The sequence below is a fragment of the Paramisgurnus dabryanus genome, chromosome 13 (genome assembly GCF_030506205.2).
Source record: "Paramisgurnus dabryanus chromosome 13, PD_genome_1.1, whole genome shotgun sequence".
In the NCBI taxonomy this organism is placed as follows: Eukaryota; Metazoa; Chordata; class Actinopteri; order Cypriniformes; family Cobitidae; genus Paramisgurnus; species Paramisgurnus dabryanus.
The window spans coordinates 30027822-30052713 of NC_133349.1; the positions used below are offsets into that span (position 1 = coordinate 30027822).

Sequence of the window (24892 nt, forward strand, 5' to 3'; positions counted from 1 at the left end):
TTTCTAGCGGTATGTTTGAATTAAAAACAACTGTGAACAAGTGAAGTGTCCTACCCTGCCGGTTGGAGCTGTGAGTCTGTGTTTTAGTGAGAGCATTCAAGATGCTCCCTGGAGAAATATCCACTTTAGAGAGGATGCTTGCTAAGGGATTGGATGAGGGAATTCCACCTGGGGTTGAAGGAAGGGCTTTTGAAGAGGACGCATGGCTGGATGGTGTGGTGGGTGTGCCAGGGGAGGGACGAGACACTGGACTGACACCTGAGTCAGAGAAAGATTAAGAAACACGCAAGACACAGGTCATAATAAGGAAAAAATAGACAGCAACAGTGACCAGCCTTTATTATGTCAATGCTACCAAAGTCATTATTTGCTCATAAATGTTCTACATGGGGTTTGCCAAGCCTTTAACCAAGCATGTCAACCCCAAGAGTCCTTACTGACTGCAAATATTCAATAAAATACAACCAAATATACACCAATATACCTGAAAATACAATTTATCTATAATGAGACTGATTTCATTGTCATTTGCAGGGCTTCAAGTACTTTTTTGTTATGTCAAGGAAAACTCACCAGTTGTTTTCATTGCATTGGAGAGGGAGCTCAGAATGGAGCTGATCTTGCCCAGATCCACATTGGCCAGGTTTACCTGCAGGGGGGAGGGGCTAACCACTGGGGCAGGCCCAGGTGTGCTGGGTGTGGTATTTGCACTTGGCGTCTTATTGGTTACCGACCCAGATATTGTCTTTGTGGGAGTTGCTAAAGTTTGAGGTTGTTTGGAAGGGGTAATCGGAAGACTTTTTGTGGCTTCAGCATTTATTATCTTTGAAGTAGATATTTTCACAGATAGTTTCTCCTTCTTCTCATCAACTAGACAACAAAAAGCAACAAATGCAATCGTTAGATTTCTGTTTAAAATGTAAAAAAATCTGGGTGGACAAGGCTAAAATAGATATATAATATAAATGAAACCCTTCGGCACTCACAAATTGTAGCAAAAATGAAGAATGGGGTCATGACATGAGGAAGCAATTTTTTGACATATAAGATATTACTGTACTATAAAAAATACTGAGTTTTAGACTTTAAACATTCCCCATCACTACAAAAAGAGCATTTGTTAAATTGCCTTTACCTATGAGACACAAAGTCCTCAGTAAAATGTTGTAAAAAAATACCCATACATAAACAAACAATAACTTTCAGTATTTTAAAATGTATTTTCTGCTGTCTCTCACCAATGATTCCAGTGTTTGCTGTAGTTTCCTCTTCCTCAGACATGTCCATGTCCTCAATATCTATGTTGTCCCTCTGCTGCTCCAACACTCTTACTCCTTCTCCAACCACGGTACCAGCGCCGCTCCTGGAGCTCATGCCGTGGAATGGCGACTCTGAGCCGGTGGGAGACGGGGCGTCCTCAGAGGGGGACGGCATGGGAGAGTCATCCAGACTTGGCAGTGTAGTCTTTAGAGCATCCAGTTTACGCTTCAGACCAGAGACACGATTGGCGAAAGCCTTATAAGCCTATAAGAAGCAAAGAGGTGTTACCAAGAATATGAATGTATTATTTTTTATACATTCTTCATGCCATATCAGCAACAGGGCTATAATCAAGAATCATGTAAGACATTTAAGACATCTAGTAAAAATCTAGTAATTGTTGTGGATATAAAGGTTCATTATGTCAAGGGCCGACTCACGTTGGCGACAATTTTGACTTCTTTATATTGCATTTCATAAAAGATATCTGCATTCCCCAGCGCATCCAGCAGCGGTGGCCCTGCCTTCATCTGGCCCTCAAGAAACGTCACAAATTCCTGCAGTTTTGTGCTGCCTTCCTCAAAGTCCTTTGAGAATTTATTCCCTCCTGCTTTATCTGTGGTTATAACAGTTAGAGAGAAATAATATACGTATTTTTCTACTCTGCGGCCAGGTGGAAAATGTTGAAACGAATGGTTACCTTTCAGTCTCTTGAGGGCCTCAGTGCTGCAGACGTCCACTCTTAGAGAAGCTAACTGCTTCTCTCTCAAATCACTCTCCTCCAGGGAACGCTTGTGTGATGCCAACCTCTCGATAAAATCAGGTGGCTGGTAGACAGGGAAAATCAAAGATAAGGTTTATTAGATTAATAAACAAATAAAAAATATAGAGGATACAAAAGTAAACCAATGTAAAAGGTAATGACTTACAACAAACTCTGCAACGATTTTTGACTTCAGGGCAGTTTTGGGGTTAACTGGGGCTGCAAAAAGAAGTTACAAAATTAAAATTACACATCCTCGTATTCAAATATAGGCATATTCCTTTAAAGTCATATGCAAGCTCTGTACTATAAAATAATGTGTAACATACAGGTTTGAAAGAACATGGTTCAGTAATAACCGCATTTATATTTATAAATAAAATCTAAAGGAATAGTATATATTATAGGATAACAAAAAAAAAACTAAAAAAAAATAAGAATGGATGTGTGCAGGTCAGGAACTGACCAGAAGCAGGTGCAGGTTGCTCTTTCTCTTTCTCTTTTTCCTTCTTCTGCAGGTTGGCCTTCAGCTCGGAGATCAACTCCTCAGGATAAACGTTCCTCTCCTGCCAAATACTGAAGATCCTGTCCACTGACTTAGACACTTTAGCATCCCTACAAAACAAATACAAACATAAGCAAAAATGTAACATTAATCACACTTATAGACAGTTGTAATTCACTCACTTGACCAGCAGGGCGGCGTCTGGCAGAACGTCAGCAAAGGTTGTTCGGTAAACAACAGCGTTTTTTCTCTTGCAGTTCTGAATGACATCGTTTGCGAGGTAGAAGAGATTCAGTCTGTGATTGACATCCGCTGCACAGAGAAAAGTGAATGAGTTGTGATAACACATTAGGCTTCATTTGTTTTTTCTTTAAATGACAGACAAATATCTCCTCACTGTCCCATAGAAAAAACAAATCTGCAAAGTGGGACACCATATTTATAGGGTGTTTATTTAAAATTTTGAAATTGATTAGTGCGACCCAAGTCTTTTTACAGTACGAGTATTGTATTGACCACAACTATGAAACTGATCTGGAAATTGTTTCTAACAATATAAAATTGCCTTTAAAGCTTTAAAATAAATAAACTACAGTTGACTCTACTAAGTGGAAAAAAAACTCTCATTCTGAACAATTATGGCTGTTAGTTATAAAAATCTAATTAAAGTAACTACATGATTCTTACTAGGACTGGTTGTTAAAATCCCTAACTTTCAGCACAAAATTGATGTCATCTTGGGTGGAGTGGAATTTTCACAGAACTCATGGTGCCACCAGTGCGACACATCTTCAGTTGTGTGCCCGACCTCATTGGGTGTTTCAGCCACTTATCACAAGACACCCTCTGCCGGGTTGGCCCACCACGGGTTGATCAGACCCGGGTGTGTGTCGCATGATGGTGGTACCAAGCGATCATTTGGCAGTCCATGTTGCGTCCCTACGTTTCAGCCACAGCCAGTGGCTGCTCCGTTCCGCTGCAGTGGCAAGTTCTTTGACTGCCCTCCGTTGGGACTGCCCTCTGATCCCTACTTCCTTCAAGAGCCTTGTGGTAGAGCTGGCTACAAAACCTCTGCACCCCACCTCCACTGGCCACACCTTCACATTCCAGTTCCGCCCCTCTGCTTCAGCTGCTAAATTGGCATATCGCAGCCTCTTCCGTTCGAATGCCTCATCGATGGCATCCTCCCATGGGACAGTCATTTCAACGAAGACACGCCGGCAGGACTTGGACCAGAGGACAAGGTCTGGGCGCAGGTTGGTTGTTGCTATTTCGGGTGGGAAGGTGAGCCTCTGATTAACTCATTCACCGCCATTGACGAGTTATCTCGTCAATTATGAGTTAATATTTAACTAACAAATGTGCCTTTCTGGACGAATTTCAAAGTGAAAGTGTAATACCGCTTTTATCCACTAGATGGCGCCAAACCGCCAATTTCTCAAAAACGGAAGTTAAAAAGATTTGACGATTTATTTGAACTGCCTTTATGTTTGATAGTCATTCTGAGTCTGATCTCTAACATAAATTCCATTACAAAAACGCATTTTTTTAAGCTTTTTGCTCAAAATGTTGTATTTTTGAAGAGAAATATCCATATTTCAGTGGTCAAATTAAGTGGAAAAAGTAAATATATAATGAAACGTTTTTTCCCCATTTTGTTTGTTTGTTTGTTTGTTGTTTGTTTGAAAGCAGAGGGTGTGTTCTTTAATTTGATATAATTTGTATGTTTATATATTTATAGAAGATAATTTTTCCTGCAAGGAATTTTGTGAAACTTTTGTTAAAATCACAAAAATGCAGGTGGGCAACTTTTCTCAAAAAGGCTGGCGGTGAATATGTTAAGGTCTACCCGCATTTCCCAATCCCGGGCTGCGTTCAGGGGGCCAGAGTTTGGGAGTGATGGCTTAGTCCACTGTTTCTCCCCTTCCCGCATGAAAGTTATTCTCTGTGGATTGGCAGTCTGTGCATTTAGAGGCATGGTATTGGTGGTTACCCTCTTGTTCTCAAGTTCGGCCGCCAAGCTCCTCAGTACTTGGTTGTGGCACTAGGTGTACCTTCCTTGAGTTAGGCTGGTTTTACATCCCACCAAGATGTGTTTGAGGGTTGCTGGGGCTGCACACAGGGGACAAGCTGGGTCCTCTCCATACGAAAGATGTAGTTTAGTTGGGGATGGCAGGACATCATAGGTGGCTCTGATGATGAAACTTATCCTATTAGCCTCCATGCCCCACATCTCACTCCATGTGATTTTCCTCCTCTCCACGCCATCCCACTTCATCCAACAACCTTGCTGGACTTGGGAGACAGCCTTGGCACACCTGGTTGCTTCCTCCTGGTGGCGCACCTCCTCCACCACCATGTGCCGCCGCTCACTTGGAGTAGCCTTTTGCCACGTGGGTGTTGCTGCTTCCAATCCAAGGCCTGCTCTGCCATATTGGACATGCCCCACTATATCCTGGTGTCTGAGGGCAGCCTTTGCCGCCGCAACCGCTGCTGCCGGCTTCCATTGCCTCCCCGTTGCCAGGGTAGGAGCAGCGCCTCTGACGACTGGATCCCGGGATTCGGTCAGAGTCATTTCCAGCCTTGCTTTGGCACATTTGTACTCCTCCACCAGGCTTGAGATTGGCAGGGAGAGGGCTCCGTTGCCGTACAGGCCAATGCTGGTAAGGCATCTTGGCAGTCCAAGCCACTTCCTCACTTGTGCATTCACTAATCTCTCCAGTCGAATGGCATGGGATAGTGTGACCTCATAGATAGAAATTGGCCACATGATTCGGGGCAACAGCCCAAACTGAAAGCACCACAGCTTCAGCTTCCCTGGAAGAGCAGTGTTGTTGATCTTCTTGAGGCCGCTGATTGTATCCTGTCTGAGTTGCTCCACCTGCTTCGAGTCTTTGAGTTCTGCGCTATACCAGCGGCCGAGGCTTTTGATGGGCTTCTCCAGAATTGTTGGTATTGGCTCATTGTTAATCTGGAACCTCTCATTGGTAAGCTGGCCCTTGACAATGGAGATACTGCGGGATTTGCTGGGTTTAATCTCCATTCTTGCCCATTTGATGTTATCCTGGAGTTTGTCCAACAGGCGTTTAGTGTATGCTTTTTTTGTTGTTATTGTCGTCATGTCGTCCATATACGCCCTGATTGGAGGAAGACGCAGCCCACTCTTAAACCGCTCGCCTCCTACCACCCATCGGGATGCACGAATAATGAGCTCCATCGCCATGGTAAACGCCAGTGGAGAGATTGTGCAGCCCGCCATTATGCCTATCTCGAGGTGCTGCCAGGCAGTTGTACTAGTCTGTGCTGTCACACAGAACTGAAGGTCCTGGAAATAGGCTTTGACCAACCTTGTGATACCCTCTGGGACATGGAAGAACTTTGTACACACTGCAAACTACTTTCAGGAGTGACAACCGCATTTAAATGCGGGAGTGAAACCCCTAAATGTTTGATTCAAGTCTGTACGGAACTCCCGAAAATGTGATGATGGACAAAGAGATAACAATAGCAACGTTCTGCCGTCTTGCGTGCTCTTCACTCACAGCTTTGGCCAAAATAATTTAACAGCGTTATGTTTTGCAATAAACCTCCATCTTGGCGTTGTGCATTGCACGCATTTGTAAGGCTGCTTCACAGTGCACAGTGTTGCCAGGTCCTCGCCTTTGTACATATATACCATTTTGGTGCTTTTATGTTTAAGCCGTTTATGGCTTTTGGCTCATAAAGTGATAGGGCTGAGACGAATAATCATGCAAATGTGCGTTTTCTCATTGAATGAATTACTGTGAAATGCCGCCACATCCAAAAGTTAGAGGGCGCTCTCGTGTAGAAACCCCATTTGTGCCACAGAAGTGTAACATATTGTATGTGTTATACATATATGTTACGAGGATATTATGTTTTACTTCATACGAATGCGTATATATTTAAATAATACAGTAAAGACTATGAAGTGTTTAATTTTCATTACTTTTAACAAAAAAAAGGCTTTTTAAAGGCATATTAAATTTCTCTTTGTAGAATATTTGTTGTGCTTATTTATTTGATTCTCTATTAAAACAATAATATACCTATTAACTGCAAGTAATATGATAAAGGCAACATCTGTGGTATTACTTTATCTAGAAAAAAATTTGAACAGTTACAGTCATGAAAGAAGCTGCATATCAGCGCGAAGAATCAGTATCGGCATTGGTATCGGCCAATCACGAAGACAACAAATCGGTACTCTGTATCGGCTATAAAAATCCTGATCGGAGCAACCCTAGTTTATGTGTTTTTCCAATTTCATGAAAAAGTAGTGGTTTTAAAGACACAAGGTTTCAATTTGACAGTGACAATATGCATAATATTCATTGAGTGGATGAGTGGGGAAAAAAATCTAATCCCTCACTTTTTATAATTTTATATACAAGGTTAAAAATACATATTTATGCCAGTAATTTAACTAAGGTTTACTAGAATGTGATTCCAAAGTGTTTTTTCCTCATATGGCAATATATTGTAATACCGATATACCTAATCCTGTCATGATAATGACTATATCGACTTAATCGCATGATAAGTGAACGTGCCCTCTGTAGTTTTTAGAGAGGTGATATATTGACAGTGTTTACATGTGTGTTTGTTTGCATAAAATGAATGTCTACAGCATTTTAGCCGATGTTGATTGCCTCTGCCATTTCTGTCTACTGTATGTCTTGGTAAGAGACAAGGGGACGTGCAGCTCAGGGTCCACATTTGCACACACACACACACACACAGACAAACAAACACGCACACTTTCGCAGCATAAATTGCAGATTTCTGTGAGCAAAATATGCGGGGATGCATAATCCAAGAATCACATATATCTTAGCAGAAAGTTGAAAAATTTTACATTACAGCGCAGCCATGTCCCCTGTTGCCAGGGGAACATTTTGAAGTGACGTGATTTTGTGACATGAACATCATTAAAAGCTGCAAAAAGTTTTTCCAAGTTCCCGTAATTTTTGCAAGTTCCCGCAACTTTATTCCATAAAATTGCATAAATATATCCCACATATTCCATCACAAGAAAACGTGCCGCAACAATCACAAAAAAATGACTAAATGTAAATGTAAAATTTAATGTAAATGCATGAATGCAAAAAAACTGTCTAAATTATATAAAAAGTTTACCATGATAACTTTATGATGAATAAATAATTTATCAGGTCTACCAAAGAAAGATTTTATCCTACAAAGCAATAAAAGCCATGGTAAAAAAACAGAGCAAAGAGCAAGAAATGATGACAGCAGAGTATCAGATAATATCTGTGTTTGATAAATGCATGGTATGGAGGAGGTTGTAAAACTTTTCAGAAAGGCTTAAATAGTGACATTTTTACATTTAAAATATCTGCTAATGATAAGGACAATTTGATTCTTATGTACAAACAGAAAATCGGCCACACATATCTGCCAAGAAAATTGGCATATATCGGTCATCGGCTGCCCTGATTTATAAATATCGGAATCAGCATCGGCCAGAGAAAAAACCATATCTATCGACCTCTACTAGTTAGTGTGTAATGTTCCTATAATAGCATAAATAAAACCTGTAAATGATCAAGCTCAAAGTTCACTACCAGGCGACATATTTTCTTTAACAGAATTCCGTAAACAGAAGTCAGTAAAACAGATTTTGACTAAACTCCGCCCACAGGAATACATCAGTCACCAGCTTTGGCTCAAAACGGCTCTGCTAAACTAAGCTGCTATCGAATTACAACACACTAAACAAACTACACAATCAGAACTTGTTACGTATTTCTGAAGGAGGGACTTCATAGAACAAGGAAGACATCAAACCGTGATCAGACAGTGAAAGCAGCGCTATACAGATAAGTAAATTGTGTGAAAAATACTGCGATTTTTACACGTGAAACATGAACACATGTTATATTGCGCACTGTAAACACAATCAAAGCTTCAAAAACACTGGAAAAACGGACCTTTACGAATTTCTTGATTCATTATTTGTCAATCAATGTTAGTGTGTAGTTTAATAGTTACATGTTCAGAATGACCTTTTTACAATAATTATTTCACCTTATTCAACAATGAACAGTTCTTCTACATATGCAGATAGCGAGGTTGTTCCATTTACATTTGGCCACATAAATGAGTATTTGCTAAAAGGATATTAATATGATCTTTTATTCATGCAAATACATTATTCATTACTATGCCTTAAGAAACTTGTAACAACCCTTATATTCAACAAATGGCAGCACTTATGTTGGGCAGCGAGGACATGCGTCTGAAGCTCTTGCTGGAAAATGCAAGCAAGCAGTGCACAATATAGTACAGAGCAGCTGGAGAGGCAGGGGATGATTGACAAGAGCATGACAGGAAAGCACTGCAGCCTAACAGAAAACTTTTCTTAATAAACAATTTGTTTCTTTGTTTAATATTCGTGTTTGTCATTATAGGATTTTTGGTTCTAGAAAGTGTTTTTTTACACACTCACGTCGCTCTTTATTGTTCCTCTTCTCATCTATGACATGAGATGCAGTGCAAAGGAGTCTCTTGCTCTCCATGCTTGTTTATTTAGTAGACAAATACCTTGGAACATAATCGTTGTGATTTTCTCATACTCTAGCTCTGCATGTTGTTCAGGGTTAAAGTTGCAAAAAGTCAGAAAGTCATTAAAGTACATTAATTACATATACAATAAATTACATCCAGCGTTATCCAGTTAGCATATTGGATTAAGATTAGCATGGCTAAATACATACTTTAATCCTTTACATTGTTCTCATCTTCTAGCCAGTTTTCATAACCTGGGCACATAATGATAACCCCTTTATGTTTTTGGTGTTAAAGGCGGAGTCCACGATGTTTGAAAAACGGTTTGGAAAAGGAGACGGGCCGACTACCAAAACACACTTATAGCCAATCAAATCAAATCAAATGCCGGGTTGCGTATGTGTGGGGCGGGTCTATCAACAGAAGGTCCAGATTCTATTGGGGTAGGGGCGTGTTTGTTTAGGCGATTTCAAATATCAACACTGGCTTTCAAACATCATGGACTCCGCCTTTAATTTAGAAGTTCTCCCGTTTACTTTCCCTCTCATCTCTGAATATCTAATGACCCAGCCACCATCTCCTGAATATATCTGGGTTGAATCTGTATTCAACTTCATGCGAGGCTGCGTAAAGTAGGGCTGGGACGATTCACTAATCTGGCGATTCAATACTATCCCGATACTTGTGTGCTGATTCCATACATATTGGGATTGTGTGGGAATTGCGATTTGTTGTTTAAATCTGATTTTTGTTTGCCTTATAAAGTCTAGACAATTGAAAAAACTTGATCATACTCGTAAACAGACTGTATATAAGTCATATTAACAAAAACCATGCATTAGGCCTACATCTTTCTGAATTCAATTTCAGGAGCAGACCACATACATAGTGCATATTTTAAAGTACCTTAGAGGGATAGTTCGGCCAAAAATATTAAACCCATGATTTACTCACCCCCAAGCTGTCCGAGTTGCATATGTCCATCGTTTTTCAGACAAACACATTTTTGGATATTTTAGAAAACGTTTTAGATCTTTTAGTTGATTAAATGTAATGTTACGGGGTCCACCCATAGTTCATGGACTATGGGTGGACCCCGTAACATTACATTTAATCAACTGAAAGATCTAAAACATTTTCTTAAATATCCGAAAATGTGTTTGTCTGAAAAACGATGGACATATGCAACTCGGACAGCTTGGGGGTGAGTAAATCATGGGTTTAATATCATTTTTGGCCAAACTATCCCTTTAACGCTCTGGGGTCTAAGGGGTTTTTAGGGCCCTGGAGAAGTTTTGACCTGCACTGACATTTGTGCTTTTTTCAGTTGCTTAAAAACATAATAATGGCAAGTGTCTCATAACACTGCATTCAGCACAAACTGGGCTACTATATTATATGATCAACATGTCTGTACATGTTTGTTATTTTTGAGAGAAAAATGTTTATGCATGGTTTTTGAAAAAGCAAAAATTTTAAGTCACTGACATAAGTCCACAAAACTCTTTCTTAACATGTTTTCCCAAGACTTTTCAAAATAGGATCTAGTAGTCTAGAGTTTTTTCTTTAAAATGATGTTAATATCATTCTGCTTACTCATTCACATAAAACAATATATTGATTTACAATTTCAAAGTCACTTTTTGGTTAGGAAGGCAATATTCAAGGAGGGTGGGGAGCTCTTGAATAATCTGTGATTGACAGCTGAGGAAACAAAAAACTAGCACAATGAGCTGCATATTGAGCCTTTAGGCAGGAATGTTAGACGATGCCATTATTCCATCACGTGTTTGTTTGTGAAAGCAACACAAAATAAATGATTTCCCATGCATGATCCTGCGTTAAATAAACATACTGTACACAAATATGCGCTGTTTGCAATTGTCTTTTATAAGAACACCACAAACACGTCAAAAATGAGGCATCGTGCATTTGTGTGTGCGTTTGGCTGTCGAATCGATCGCGTCACACTGTCTTACGGAAGCGCAGATAGTAGCTCTAAGAAAACATTAGCGTCTGGAACTTTTAGTTACAGGTGCGAGTAAAAAACGGTTTAGATGTGATGTTTTTAGCACTCGGATTAACACAGCACTGAATGCAGAGATCAGATTGAGTGTCCATTGACTGTGGGGTTGAATGAATATGAATGATCTCTGTTCTTCTCTTCATTGGAGCGGGGTGTGGCTCATTATAGATAATGCAGTAACAGGAGAAAGACGGTACGTCTCCCTCTTCTTATACAGTTAAAAACGAATGACATTTGTTTTCGATTAAACTTCATTCATCATTTAAAAGTAGACATTCCAAGCATTATGTAGACAGTGTTTCCCATACGTTGTTTTACTCATGGCGCACCGCCACAGAATCAGCGCTGGCCGCCACAAATAGATTTTTCATGATCCCCAATTACATTTATATTTTACTGTTTAAAAATGTCTTAATTCATTGTTGCAAGCACCCAGCGCGCCCTCCCTTTCTATGTTGCATGCAGCGCGCGCCCCTCTCTCTCTCTCTCTCTCTCCCCGTTCCTCCGTATACTTTCTTTTTCACGTAAACGTCAACAGTCACAGATTTTACTGACAGAGAAGACGGCGATGACTTGACGAAAGGTTAGCATTAGTGTTTCCCACACACACACACCCGTTCTCTCCCTCTCAATGCGATATTCCTGCGCACGTGTTTTGTAGTAACTTTGTGTAACAGTTACTGTGTATTCTCTCATATTTCTGAATTTGCACCCAATTGTCTGCGCTATACGCGACAATAAAACTTGCATTTAAATAAAAAGGGGCTCATAACAAGACATTGATGAGAAGAGCAACAGCAGTAAGACTTCAATGTAAATGTATGGTGATTTATATACCAGCTGTAAACATACACGTATGTTTCGTAATTTCCTGTTATTTTGCGGGTTTCTTTCAAATATAAAAGCGCTAAAGCATTTACTTGTATTCTAGGCGAAAAAACAAGTCAGTGGCAAGTCAGATCCTGAATAACACGACACAAACTTTAAAAAGTCAAATTCACTTCTCAGAGGCACAGAAGTGTTCCTGAAACTGACGTTCTCCCCAAACTGAAATTAAACACAGTGTTTCGAGTTTTTCTCATCTGTGTCATGTTGATATCAAGAAGCAACGTGCACATGACGACGAGATAGGTGACCTGCTGCACAATCGAGTTACCCCTCCCACTTCTGAATGTTTAACCGAGATTTCTAATCCCGTCCGAATTGACCATCAATATTACAGACGTCCTGTGGTAAAATTACATTACGCCATCTACAACCGTAAAACTAATCCCATCCGAATAGGGCTATAGTCTGCTCATTTTATGTCTGACAACAGAACTGATAATATGTAAATAATAGCAATCAGTTGTGTAAAAATGCAATATAAAGTGACAGATCAAAGAGTAGAAGTGAAACATTTTTCAGGTGCCAACACTATCAAACCGGATCAAACGCAAACACGTGATGACGTCACATATATGCTAATTAGACATATATGGGTCATCACCGCCACAAGTCTCTCAAAATCCTGTGGGAAACACTGGTAGATATTTATCTTTAGTTTGTAGGGTTGCCGCGGTGACAGAATTTTTCCCACCGGTTAATCAGCGTGTCACAAACCTGGTGATCCCGGTATCACCGGGTGGGAGGGGCTTATAAATGCGCATGCAGACGTGCACATTTTACTTTCACTTTTAAAGTACACAACTGTTTAAATGCAGTGTTTGCATACGCTGCGTTAAATCGCGTATGAATTTGCGTGCAATGCGAGTGCAACAGCTGGTAATTAAGTGCTTGAGTCAATGTGCGCATGTAATTCTCTTGGAACCTGCCAGTCCCAAGCAGAGCAACCGGCTACTTCTCTATAAAACGCTGCTTGAATTATGGGTTTATTATTTTTCAGAACAGAACAGAACGCCCATCATGAACTTGAATATAATATTCAAATGTGCAACATAATGAGTAGAAACAATCTCTGAAATAAAATAAAGTGCTATGTTAAAATGTGCCAATAAATAACAATAAATAAATAAGCTAATGAAAAATGTATTTAAAATGTATTTAAAATTTAACAACATATTAAAGACTCTAGACAAGTAATATGTGCTACAAACTTCAAACAAAACTAATGCTTGAGAAAGAAAGTGCAGTGCATGGTCGTGACTTTTAAAACAAGAGCCAGTTTATTATCGCCATAGAAACCAGAGGCACGTTTGAGACTGCACATGCGCATTAATGCGTTAGCGCTGACTGACTCTAATCAACAGGTTTTACACTGTTAATCAGACCCATGTAGGGATGTAAATGGTAAATTGATTATCGGTTAATTGTCAACAAGAATTTACTCAATTAAATTAATTGTCGGGTATTGAACACCAAGGAGAATCCCGACACAAACTTAAGGTGGCAAAAAAGAAACCGGCGGTCAAAACTGAGTGGAGTGTGGGAGCATTTCAAATTAATAAATGATGACAAAGACGCCCAATGTAAACTACAATGAAATACAAAAGCTCTAAGATACCACCTTCATAACTTGCATGCAGCCATACGTGTTAGCTGCTGTGGTGGGAAGGCGAGTATGTGATCACAGGAAAGCAAAGGGCATTTTGGGGTGGGTCAGAAATAAAGTTTTGTTTGCTGCTTTAAAACAAATTTTGTTTCATATAATTTGTCTCTTAATTATGATCGATGTTTAGTAGAGGTCGACCGATTTATCGGCCCGGCCGATTTTTGGCATATTTTAAAAAATCGGCTTTGTCCGATTTTGCTGCAAAATTAGGCTGATTAATAGGCAGGCGCATCTGCGGGCACCTTAGCGTACTTGTAGAACTAAAAGTAGCACCTAAGTCTGGGACAGCTTAAAAGTCGTCGAGAGGATTCCTTACTCACTAAGACCTATTCACAAAGGATCGTAAAATGGCTTAGGTGCTGTCTGGTCCTCCTTAACACGGACAGTTTCACCAACTCAAAAGCATTGCCTAGACTTAAAAGCACACTTTAATGTAAGCATATTGTTTATGACTTTAGTTTCATAATTCATTACATTCATGACAAGCAGGAAGTTTTTTAGAATTACATGAAACAATAATGAAATGAAATATTTAATATTATAGGCATACCTGTTGCCATGCTAGCCTGTTTAAAGGCTGCAATCTCAACCCTCAATTGCAAGTGTAGTGCATACCACCGCCTCTTGCATTCGTCCGGGGTCCGCGACACAAGCGGAATGCTGCATTGATCTGCAAACAAATCCTCTCCCCAGTGATGCGCGGGTTGATCCAAAATAAGCAGGTGCCTGCGGTTACGAGTCATTCAAAAATATTTTTTATGAAATTCGGGTCGCGGTCGGTCGGGTCGCTTGAAATAAAGATGCCAGTTAACAATTTTAAACAATTACTACTTTTAAAAAAATGCGGACCAGGGAGCTGGTCGGGTACACTTTTTATTTTTTGCGGTCCGAGTTGCAGGCAGGTTAGTTTAAATCGTTGGTCGGGTGCCGGTTGTTTTGTACATTGACCCGCACATCACTGTCTCCCACGTCTCACGCTTAGTTTTGCTTGATATCTCAGTGCCGAATGTCCCTTTCATTACGTTTCCTTTTTCCAGCACCAACTGGGCCAGCAGCAGTAACTGATCCTGCATCCAGTTGGGCTTTCTTTTCCGTTTTGGCGAGTTCATAATCCACCGTCATTTATTTATTACATTAGGCTTCTTCAATATGGGCAACATTTCCTTGTTTTAAGTACTCTATTTAGGCTAATAAGATTTAATTAAACAAGCAAGTGTTAATGCAATGTCGTTTTTTATTATTAGGCAAATTGCCAGTTTTCATTTTGGTATTAGGCTACCTTGATTTGATTTAATTTAATTCACGACTTTTCTTTTATATATGCATTTCGATGGCATTACTACTATTATTTTGTGTAGGAGAGACAGACATATTTCAATGTTGTAATTCCATGATTTGGTGCGTCTGTGTTATGTTCCACCTGACAGCAACGAAGACTCATTCTTAGTTTAGGAGTTATCATTTTTCATTACTAAAAGTAGGTCTGAAAGGCGTTGTGAATAACTTTTAAGAGAAAACTCCTAGCTAAAATCTTTTAGTGCAATTTAGGAGTACTCAGTGGTAAGATAAAATTATTTGTGAATATGGCCCCAGGGCCCGTATGTATAAAACATCTCAGAAATGCTCTTAAGAATAGTCTTAAGCTATGACTTAAGTGTCAAAAAATTCTTAGTAAGGAGTAGGACCAGTTTGAGAATAGAAGACGTTTATAAAGAAGCTGAAAGCAACTTTCAGTAAAGTGTAAGACTCATTCTTAAGTGCCGCAAACTGAGGACTACAATGATTTCAACCTAAAATGGCCGCCCTTAACCTCTGAATCAGCCAATAGAAAGCCGGCAATGTTATACAGTCACAGCAGCATGTGACACCATACATTTATGAATCATGAAGACATTCAAATTATATTAGTATTTAGATATTTTAATTTTAATTTGCTTCAAAAAATGTTTAACAATATTACAAATAACCATTTTGCACCATTTTGATTAAGTTTTTAACATGTTAATGAAATAGACAAAGATAATGTTATTTAAAAAATTAAGATGATTAATCCCGTTATTTTAACTTCACTCACAAGCTGTTTATAAAGAAAAGACTAAAGTTTGCAAACACTTAGATAAAAAATACTTTGATGATCAAGCCTGAACAAGATGATCAAGTTAAGTTGGATTTCTCCACTTAAAGGGACACTTCACCCATTTGCATTAAGCTTTATATAGTTAGAACCCCAGTCATGTTTTTGAATGGTCATGCATCATTTCCTCAGTTTCCGCTGAGACAGGAGAAATACAGATTTCAGTGTTGCACTTCCTTCTTTCAATGATGTAAAAATCATCATTTTGCATCATTGAAAGAAGGAAGTGCAATATCTTTGTTTAGGGGGTGACTACAAACACCCCTTTTCTCAGTCAAATAGGCACCAAATTCTAAATGTATGTTACATTTCGACTACACTTTCAATAAAGATTAATGTTTCTACGGGTGAAATGCTCCTTTAAACACAATTGTAATATTTGCCATCTTTGTCACTTTCACCTTTGGCTTGCTCACTGCTAACATTGCTAACATTATGTTTTGGGTCAGGGTTTTATACTCTAATTTCACTTTAGATGTCACTGCAATCTTGTACTTCACATTTTTTATTGTAGATTTTATTTACACCTTTTAATGGAATTTTATTTACCTATCATAAACTGTAAAATGTAAAAGCGGCTCTACTTAAAAAACGTACTTCAATTGTTAACACCTAATATTTAAACATTTTTAACTTTAATTATTTAACTTAAACTGAGAAAATTAAGTTGAAAAAACATTAAATTTTAGGCATTATCAATAATTTGATCCAACTTTAACTTTTTACAGTGTATATTATTCAAATTTATATACATTATACCATTGCTGTCTTGATAAACTTGAATGTGCTTTTTTTACTAATATACATCTTATACTGTATATTATATTGTGTAATATACATTGTATAAAAACCCTATACTCTTTATATTTCATAATGTTATATTAATTCCTATCTACTGTCTATATACTACTAACATAACATGTATTTATTGTGCATTTTCTGCTCTGCAACAATAATTGTTTTCAAAAGTGCTATAGAAATACATTTGAATTAAAGTCATTCTAACACATTCTTTGTTGTAAAGTGAATGATCCTCCGCCTCTCTGCTGCCCTCTTGTTACTCTTAACTAGGTTAAGAGACCTCTCCAGCTCTCTTAAATAATTTAGGAGCTGAGACCTAGGGTGCGTTCCACTCCAGTTTTAGACACACACTCGCGAACTTCCCTAAGCACTTCCCCTCGGGGGAATCCCTGTCGCCATTTTGAAGTGCGTTACACTTCGTCAAGTAGACGAGGGAAGTTTGTATGGACAGACCCTCGCTCCCTCGATTTTGACAGAGGGAGCGAGTCTGCTTCATATGTACACTTCATGCAGCTTCATATCCCACAATGCAACACGATTGTGATGTCACTTCAGCAACTCGCGCTTTGCACATGGAGGGGGCGGTCTCCACTTTCCATGTGATTAAGGGCTTAGGGCGATCCATTTGAACCCACTTCAAGTGTTTCAGCAGTAGTGGGCACTCGTACAACGTAAGCAATGACGTACATCCGAGTGAACGAGACTGAGGGAAGTTAGCGAGGGAAGTTCATAAAAAAACGAACTGGAACGCAGGGAAAGTCTTAACACTTAGGAGACTTTATAAATCAAACTTTTTCTTAAGTCTAGGAATATGAGTAAAATGACGTCATTCTTAAAATTTTGACACACTTAAGACTAAAATTGTACTCTGAGCGGCTTTATACATAAGGGCCCAGATCTTTAAATGCCATAGGGATGATAACGTCTGACTGGAGCTAAACTGGACAATTCAACCGCACGTAGGGGTGGGCCGGTTTGTATTTTTTTTTTACCGCAGTCGGTAATCAACAAATTCCCGCGGTTTTGCGGTTTATTGGCAAGACAACGAGTTAAATAACATGATTTATTTATCTGCAATACAAAACACGTGCAAATGACTTAAGGAACATGTAAAGTGAATATTATTTCCTTCCACATTTTTTCAATTTCAACATTCAACAACTTGAACAATTAATATTATCAGTAAAAAAAAATGTTAACGCATTGTGCATGTCCACACGTCCTACATTTCGCCACTTTTCTATCCTTAATTTGTGAATAGCCTGTAAATGATGCGAATTATTGCTGCCCTGATGGTCTGGTAGAATAACCATTTGTATGAGAAATCACTTGTACTGCATATGTGTCCGTGCTTGAGTATAGCTGGGAAGCTGCACTGAGACGCGTGTGTGTGCGCAAGATGACGCGGTCTGTCTCGCGCGCGCCCGGGCAGTCCGCGTCTGTCTCGCGCGCCCCTGGGCTGTCCGCCTCTGTTGCGCGTGCTCTGACAGAACGCTTCTGTCCTCGACCCTTACCTAAACATCTGTCTTTTTCCACAAACAGAGAAAGAAGACGCAAAAGCAAAACTTTTTGAAATGTGTCCTGCTTTAGAAATGGCCACTGTTGTAGGCTAGATGAAAAAAGAGACAATCTAACCTCTTTGGATATTAATCCTCGGACTGATCGTGTGCTCTTTTGTTGCGTGAAAATTTGATAATGTATGAAACCTGATTCTGTTGTTGATCTGTTGCGGTTGTTTGAACGTTCAAATTAGATAAAATGTTTGTATTACTTTTAACGAGTGACAGACCTGTATTTCTACTCAATGACAATTTAATATTAAAATCATATCAGTTAATGTTCAGTTAATAAGTTGCTGTTGTTAACAAGCTGCATGCATAACATCCCCACATATACACACAAGTGCAGACCAATGTTTCAAGTGTTTTTTTTTTTGCGGTTATGACGGTGAGGAGCTCAGACCCGCGGCATGGGTCACGTGACTGCGGTATGGCGGTAATCCGGTTACCGCCCCAGGCCTAACCGCACGTGCATCTGTGCATACAGAAAGCTGCTCACTTTAGTGCCTTTTTGTGGTTAAACTGTTTCAAATCACTTGAATGTTAACATTTGCAAGCATTTGAAAGATGCAAATTATAAAATTGTTTTCCCTATTTAAAGGTCACGTTCTTCCTGATGTCATTTTTCAAACTTTAGTTTAGTTAGCCAGGGAACTACACTGCAACCAAAATGGTCGCATATGCGACCTTTTGAACTGCCATTGCGACCGTAATTTTTAATGGGTCGCAAATGTGCTACCTAATGTTTTAGACAATATGCTATGATTTACTATGAGCATTTATTAAAACAGAAATGTGGATTTTAAGAATGCGTTTTATAACGTGCTCTGAGCCTTCAACACGTTGGCTTCATTTTGCGTGAAAGCACGTCGTGTCTCTCCCTATGAGTGTGTGTTCGCGTGCTCTCTGTTTCTCAATGAATTTGGTGCGACGCAAAGCAAGCTCAGTGTCTTCCATGTTTCTGAACTTGAGCAGAGGGCTTTCTTCACTGAGGATGCGGGACCCGTATGGTTCCGGGTTTATATTTTAAATGGTCAGTCGGGTCCGGTTAGGACCTAGTTTAATTACTTTGGGTCCCAAGTCTGATTAATGTTGTGTTTATAACCCGAGTCGATCGGAAAACGGCCATGAGCGCTACCGCGCTAAAGCTCGAGTGCAGATTCAGCGTGCCTCCGGTTTCTATGGCGAGGGTTCTTGTTACGACCACGCGCTGAATTTTCTTTCTCACATTTTTTTAATGATCTTATTTTATTAATAAACCATATCTTTTCTAAAACCATATCCATATTAAGTTTGGACAGAGATTGTAGCAAAAAGCAATGCTAATGTCAAGCCAATTGCACTGAACGAGCAAAGCAATGTAAAGTTTGTCACCGGGACAGCAAGTAGACTTTTAAATCTGAAATAATGAGTGGATTAAGCTTTTTAAATCGGCAAGAGAGAAATAGAAAGATAGAGCAAAAGCAGTAAAAGTGTAATCTAATAGAAATTATTACCATTATAACATCAGTCATAACATCAGTCACATTTATAATCTATAGACCTGCACTGTCTATTAATATACTATACATAGTATTGTATTATATTGAGTTTGATAAAAGGGGTCTAATTGCTTCATATATCAGTGCAAAAACAGTAAGACTTTTAGTGGTGCTTTGACAAACAGTGTCAGCTTTGTTAATGGCAAAGAAAGTTTGGGGTGGATAGATTGATGAAATATAATGTGAAATTAATATTAATTTTCAATGAATCAAAGTATTGTGTTTTGTCACACATTATTAGTTCTACATCACATGTATAGTAGACCATTATTTGTCAGGGGGTAATAACTGCCCTTTTCACCGGCTACCACCACCAAGTACATTTCAGATCTGTGGGAAACACTGCAACGTTTAAGAAAACAAGGCGGCATGTGGTTTAAAAGATAGCAAGTCAAATAAAAAGCATATCTGTATGCAATACAGTTTCATTATTGTTCATTATTATCCAGAGCGCCTTAATATAACTTGAAAAAAATATGTGCGACCAAATCATATTTTGCGCCAGTAACTGAAAAAGTTGGTAGCGCAAGTGCCACCAGTGGAAAAGGTTAGTGTAGTTCCCTGCGTATATATCGATATAATGTTTATATTAAATTCTGTCTAGAGAACTGTCACATTAATAATCTGATTTCTATTAAATAGTATTAAGTCTGACTGCATGTTTATAGATATATATTCATAGATGTAGAATAATGAGAGACAAGAGTAAGGCGCCATCTTTGTAAAACTGCTTTTAAAAAAAACATAAGTTAAGTACTAACTCTGGGATTTTAAATATTTCTAATAGCTAATAAATGAATGGCAAAAACACAACTGTTACAACACTGCTTATTCAATGTACAATAAACAAATAATAATATTAATGTTACTAAATTCTGAATTTTGTAAATCAAAATAGTCTAGTATCGTAATGCGCATCGTATCGGGACCCTTGTATCGGGATACGTATCGTATCGGGGAATTGTTGGCGATACACAGCCCTAGCCACCACGAATAGATCTTCCATGATTCCCATTAACATGTATATTTTACTGTTTAAAACGGCTTAAATTCATTGTTGCAAGCGCTCAGCGCATCTCTCTCTCGTGACAGTGAAAAGGTGGCAGTGCTTTAATGTCCGTTTCTCCGTATACTTTCTTTTTCCCGTAAATGTCATCAGTCCCGGATGTTACTGACAGAGAAGACTACTGATCTAGTTTATCTTGAACAAAGGTTAGCAGTAGTGCTTCACACACAAACGCACGCACGCACACACACACACACACAAGTTTTCTTGATGTGAGAGCTTTCTCTCTCCCTATGATGCGGTGTGCAAGCGCACGTGTTCTGTTGTTTTCTGTGTAAAAACTAGGGATGTGGGTTTATGTCATTTTTTCATTTTGATTAATCCATAGGTCTGAAGAACGAGTACTCGATTAACTGGGGGCGGGGCAATCAAAGGGGCGGGGCGTACACGTCATGGTGAAAATGAAAATATTTTTATTAAAAACACTCAGATAAAACTTAATTTTGAAGAAACTATGACAGAACAATGAACACATACTAGATTTTTAAAGTGCCCATCTTATGACTGCTTTTCCACAAGTTAAATAGGTGTATGAGTTCCATCAAGCATGTTTCAAAAGTTGTTTGCTCGAAATAGCTTGTAGGAAAAGATTGTTACCCATCTCTAGTGGCCTCTGTTTCAGGGCAGTTCAGATTGTGCCGTTTTGAGCTAGTCTTACATATTTATGAGCTGCTGCTCCTTTGATCACGCCCCACTACTAACGTCATGTGCCCGTGCGCATGCTCAGTGGTATCGTGAGCAGTACAGACCATACTGTGTTATTATTTTATATATTATTATTATTATTAACGGTTTATGTTGCCAACAGACAAATCATGCAGAAAAGTATCACTAATAAGTACACTACAGGAAAAGAAACTCATGACAATGATTCCTGAGTAAATTGTGATGTTACGTTAGCAGTCACAACAATAAACTCGTTTTCCCTGGACAATGCTAACATATTCCCATTATAAAACATTTTCAAACGCATTATTTTCGCAAATTACAGAAATTAAGACCCGGCGGGGGATGTATACTGCTTGTGGACCGCGTGCTAATTGCTAGAAGCTAGCGGGAGATCCGGACCGTTCCGGGGGTTAGCATCGTCAGAAAAGCCGGGGCGGTAAGGCCCGGTCTCGGTGTGTCAAACTCATCATGACACACAAAGATTCCAGCGTAAATTGTGATGTAGCAGTCTGAACAATACACTCGTTTTCCCTGGACAATACTAACATATTCCCTTTATAAACATTTTCAAACGCATTATTTTCGCAAATTACAGAAATTAAGACCCGGCGGGGGATGTATACTGCTTGTGGACCGCGTGCTAATTGCTAGAAGCTAGCGGGAGGTCCGGACCGTGTATATATCTATGCGGACCGTAAAGTTATTAGAGGCTCGCCTCGTCAGAAAAGCCGGGGCGTACGGTCTCGGTTAGTTTGGCAAAAAGCTTTTAGCTCTAGCATCATAAATGTAGTATTTTGTGACAGAAGATGACAACATACAAAATATAACGTGACTTAACGTACCTTTAACGATGAAACAACGCGATCGCGAATCGAATCCAGTCTGTTTCAGATGTGTGAATGATCCATGAAAGTCCAATAAAATACATCCAATTACCATTTTTTTCCACAAATGCGTATAATCCGTGAAATATAGATACATAGTCTGTTGTTTACATCAGATTTTGCATGAAGGTCTTATCGCCTACAATCTGAGGACTGTTTGCGTCGTAACACACTGTATATAAGATACTCCGGGTTCCAATAATCACGCGTTAAAACTTTGTTTTTAAAAGTAGGCGGGAGTATAATCCATAATATCCAAATAGCGCTGTTATTTCCGTGAGAGATGATAACATCACAGAGGGTCTCATTCAAGTGACTGCTCTATGCTCTCTAGCTACCTGGTGGGTGGAGACCTGCGAGTGGGGTGGTGGGCGGGAAAATTCAAACTGAATGTGACGAAACTTTTTGTTACGTCACAACGGAGCTGAGTTTTAACTCGCGCAATCTGAGACTCAAGGCAGAGGACATTCAGAAACCTGTATCTCACTCAAAACAGCATGGATGGATTTTTTTCCAAGTTTGTATGCGTGTGGGAGCATCAGAGACACAAAATAACACCCCAAAACCCAGAAAAAGTGAGTTTTTCATAATACGGGCACTTTAATGAATTAAATGTTTTTTAACAGAAACCTCTAACAGGAAAAGCTGCGTGATGGAATGAAACTAAAGGGTTAACAAACACAAACCGAAGCGCTTTCTATATGACGCACTCTGCATAATTTTAAGCCTTTATACAACATAAATGTACAACGTCCATCTATCTGCATAAATGCAAGACTTCAACTACGTTTTCAACTAAGTTATCTAAAAAAAAAAAAGAAAGTTTAACTCCCTTTGTGGATGTGCATCATAAACAGCGCACTTTTAAACACGTCCAGTCAAAGCTCAAGCTTCATAACATTAAGCAGCTTTAAGTGTTTTGCTATCATTTTAGCATTTAGCTGTGTCGTGTCGTCCTCTTACCTCAGTCAAGATGTAAAGTCTATCTCTTGACATTTGATGTTTAAATATGAGATGATAACCCATTGAACTTTTGACCCCGCTGTACATTTTGCACCTGACTGACTGTATTTCCGAAAATCATGGCATCCTTTTAAACCATAGTGCCTCAGTGATGTGAGGTGTGACCGGCGTCGCGGGCTCGCGGGCTGCCGCGCATTACGCGGACCGGCGGGTTGCTGATGCGCGGTCACGCGGAATTATCTGTTTGTTTTTGAATCACGCATGGTAATGCTACTGATGTCGTACGTCAGTCTGCGTAGCTCGACACGACGTCAAACACGCATCTCCTGACCCAGTCTTTACTACCACAAGCGCTTGTAACGCTAACCAGACACCCAAATGCCGCAATATCCACAATAAATAAATAAATAAACCCACATGATCATCGTTTTCGTGATCGATCATCGATGCCACGTTCGAGTACTCGAGCAATCGAGTACTCGTGCCCATCCCTAGTAACAACAACAGTGTTTTCTCTCATATTTAACCCATTTACTCCTAAAACCTATGTTATTCCAGGATAAATACCCTTATCTCCTGAGGGTTTTCAGAAAAAAATACTAAGAATTGTCAACGTCTACCAAAAACTTAAAATCTGAAGTTTAGTTGTTTTTATTTTTGAATAAAAATAAGAAAATATGTATTTTCTTATTTTATAGTTAAAGTATAATTTCTGTATATATTTTTTTTTTATGTTGCAGAAGCACTTTGTTCCCACGTGAACTACCTCTTTGCACTTCAACAATAAAGACCTTGTGGTTTTTGACATTTGTTTTGCAGTAGTTTTTTGGGGAGGGTATTTTTCATGCAAAGTCATCGAGATATACCAAAATATAGAGATATAATTTACACCCCATATCGCCTAGCCCTAACATGAACCATGCATCAGAAACCCGCACTTTGAAACAAATCTTCAAAAGTTTTCTAGACACTAAAATGCCATTGACATGTAAACAAACAACCAAACCAGTTTTCTAAATTTACGGTTGAAATCACTGTGTGGAAACGGCCCCTAAATGTGTCAGATAAAAGAGACAAAATGTGCAAAGCAGTGACAAAAGAGTTCATGATGGACCTCAGAGCATTGCCCTCTTTGAGCAAATAATTTATATTTGTTTAGACGTCACATCAGCTGCTACATCATCATTAATGAAACTAATGAACATATAAACAGTTGCATAACTTAAAGGAACGGTAAGAAATGTATATCAATGAATCATAAAATGGCCCTGATATGTCACTAGACATTAAGAAATCATTTTCATTTCAAATACTTATATCACTCACAACAGTGGTCTGGCCAGGATATTGTCATTTAAAAAGTAGAGTTGCAGCCCTCAACTGATGTTTATGTTGTCATGTTGTGTATTGGCCACCAGTTGTGTGATTGCAGTACCAGTTTTAGCCACAAGTTTGTGATTGCAATACCAGTTTTGGCCACAATCCTACATACTGTTCCTTTAACATAGCTCAACTGAAAACACCAATGCCATGAATCTGATTCCCACACAACTAATACACTAATACAAGTTAATATATTCAGTACACTTTAAGCTGTTTTGGATAAAAGTGTCTGGCA

At 39.1% G+C, this 24892-nt stretch overlaps 1 protein-coding gene across 1 annotated transcript in view; it reads right to left on the reverse strand.

Annotated features, from left to right (window-relative positions):
* Nucleotides 1–24892, reverse strand: part of rprd2b (regulation of nuclear pre-mRNA domain containing 2b) — a 29754-nt gene that overhangs the window by 3753 nt on the left and 1109 nt on the right. Inside the window, exons 2-9 of the mRNA XM_065246336.2 lie at nt 2711–2840; nt 2490–2638; nt 2190–2242; nt 1961–2087; nt 1701–1876; nt 1239–1524; nt 574–870; nt 55–258 (exon numbers count right to left, since the gene is read on the reverse strand). Of these exons, the coding sequence (XP_065102408.1) occupies nt 55–258; nt 574–870; nt 1239–1524; nt 1701–1876; nt 1961–2087; nt 2190–2242; nt 2490–2638; nt 2711–2840 (1422 nt within the window). The remainder of the gene's footprint in view (nt 1–54; nt 259–573; nt 871–1238; nt 1525–1700; nt 1877–1960; nt 2088–2189; nt 2243–2489; nt 2639–2710; nt 2841–24892) is intronic.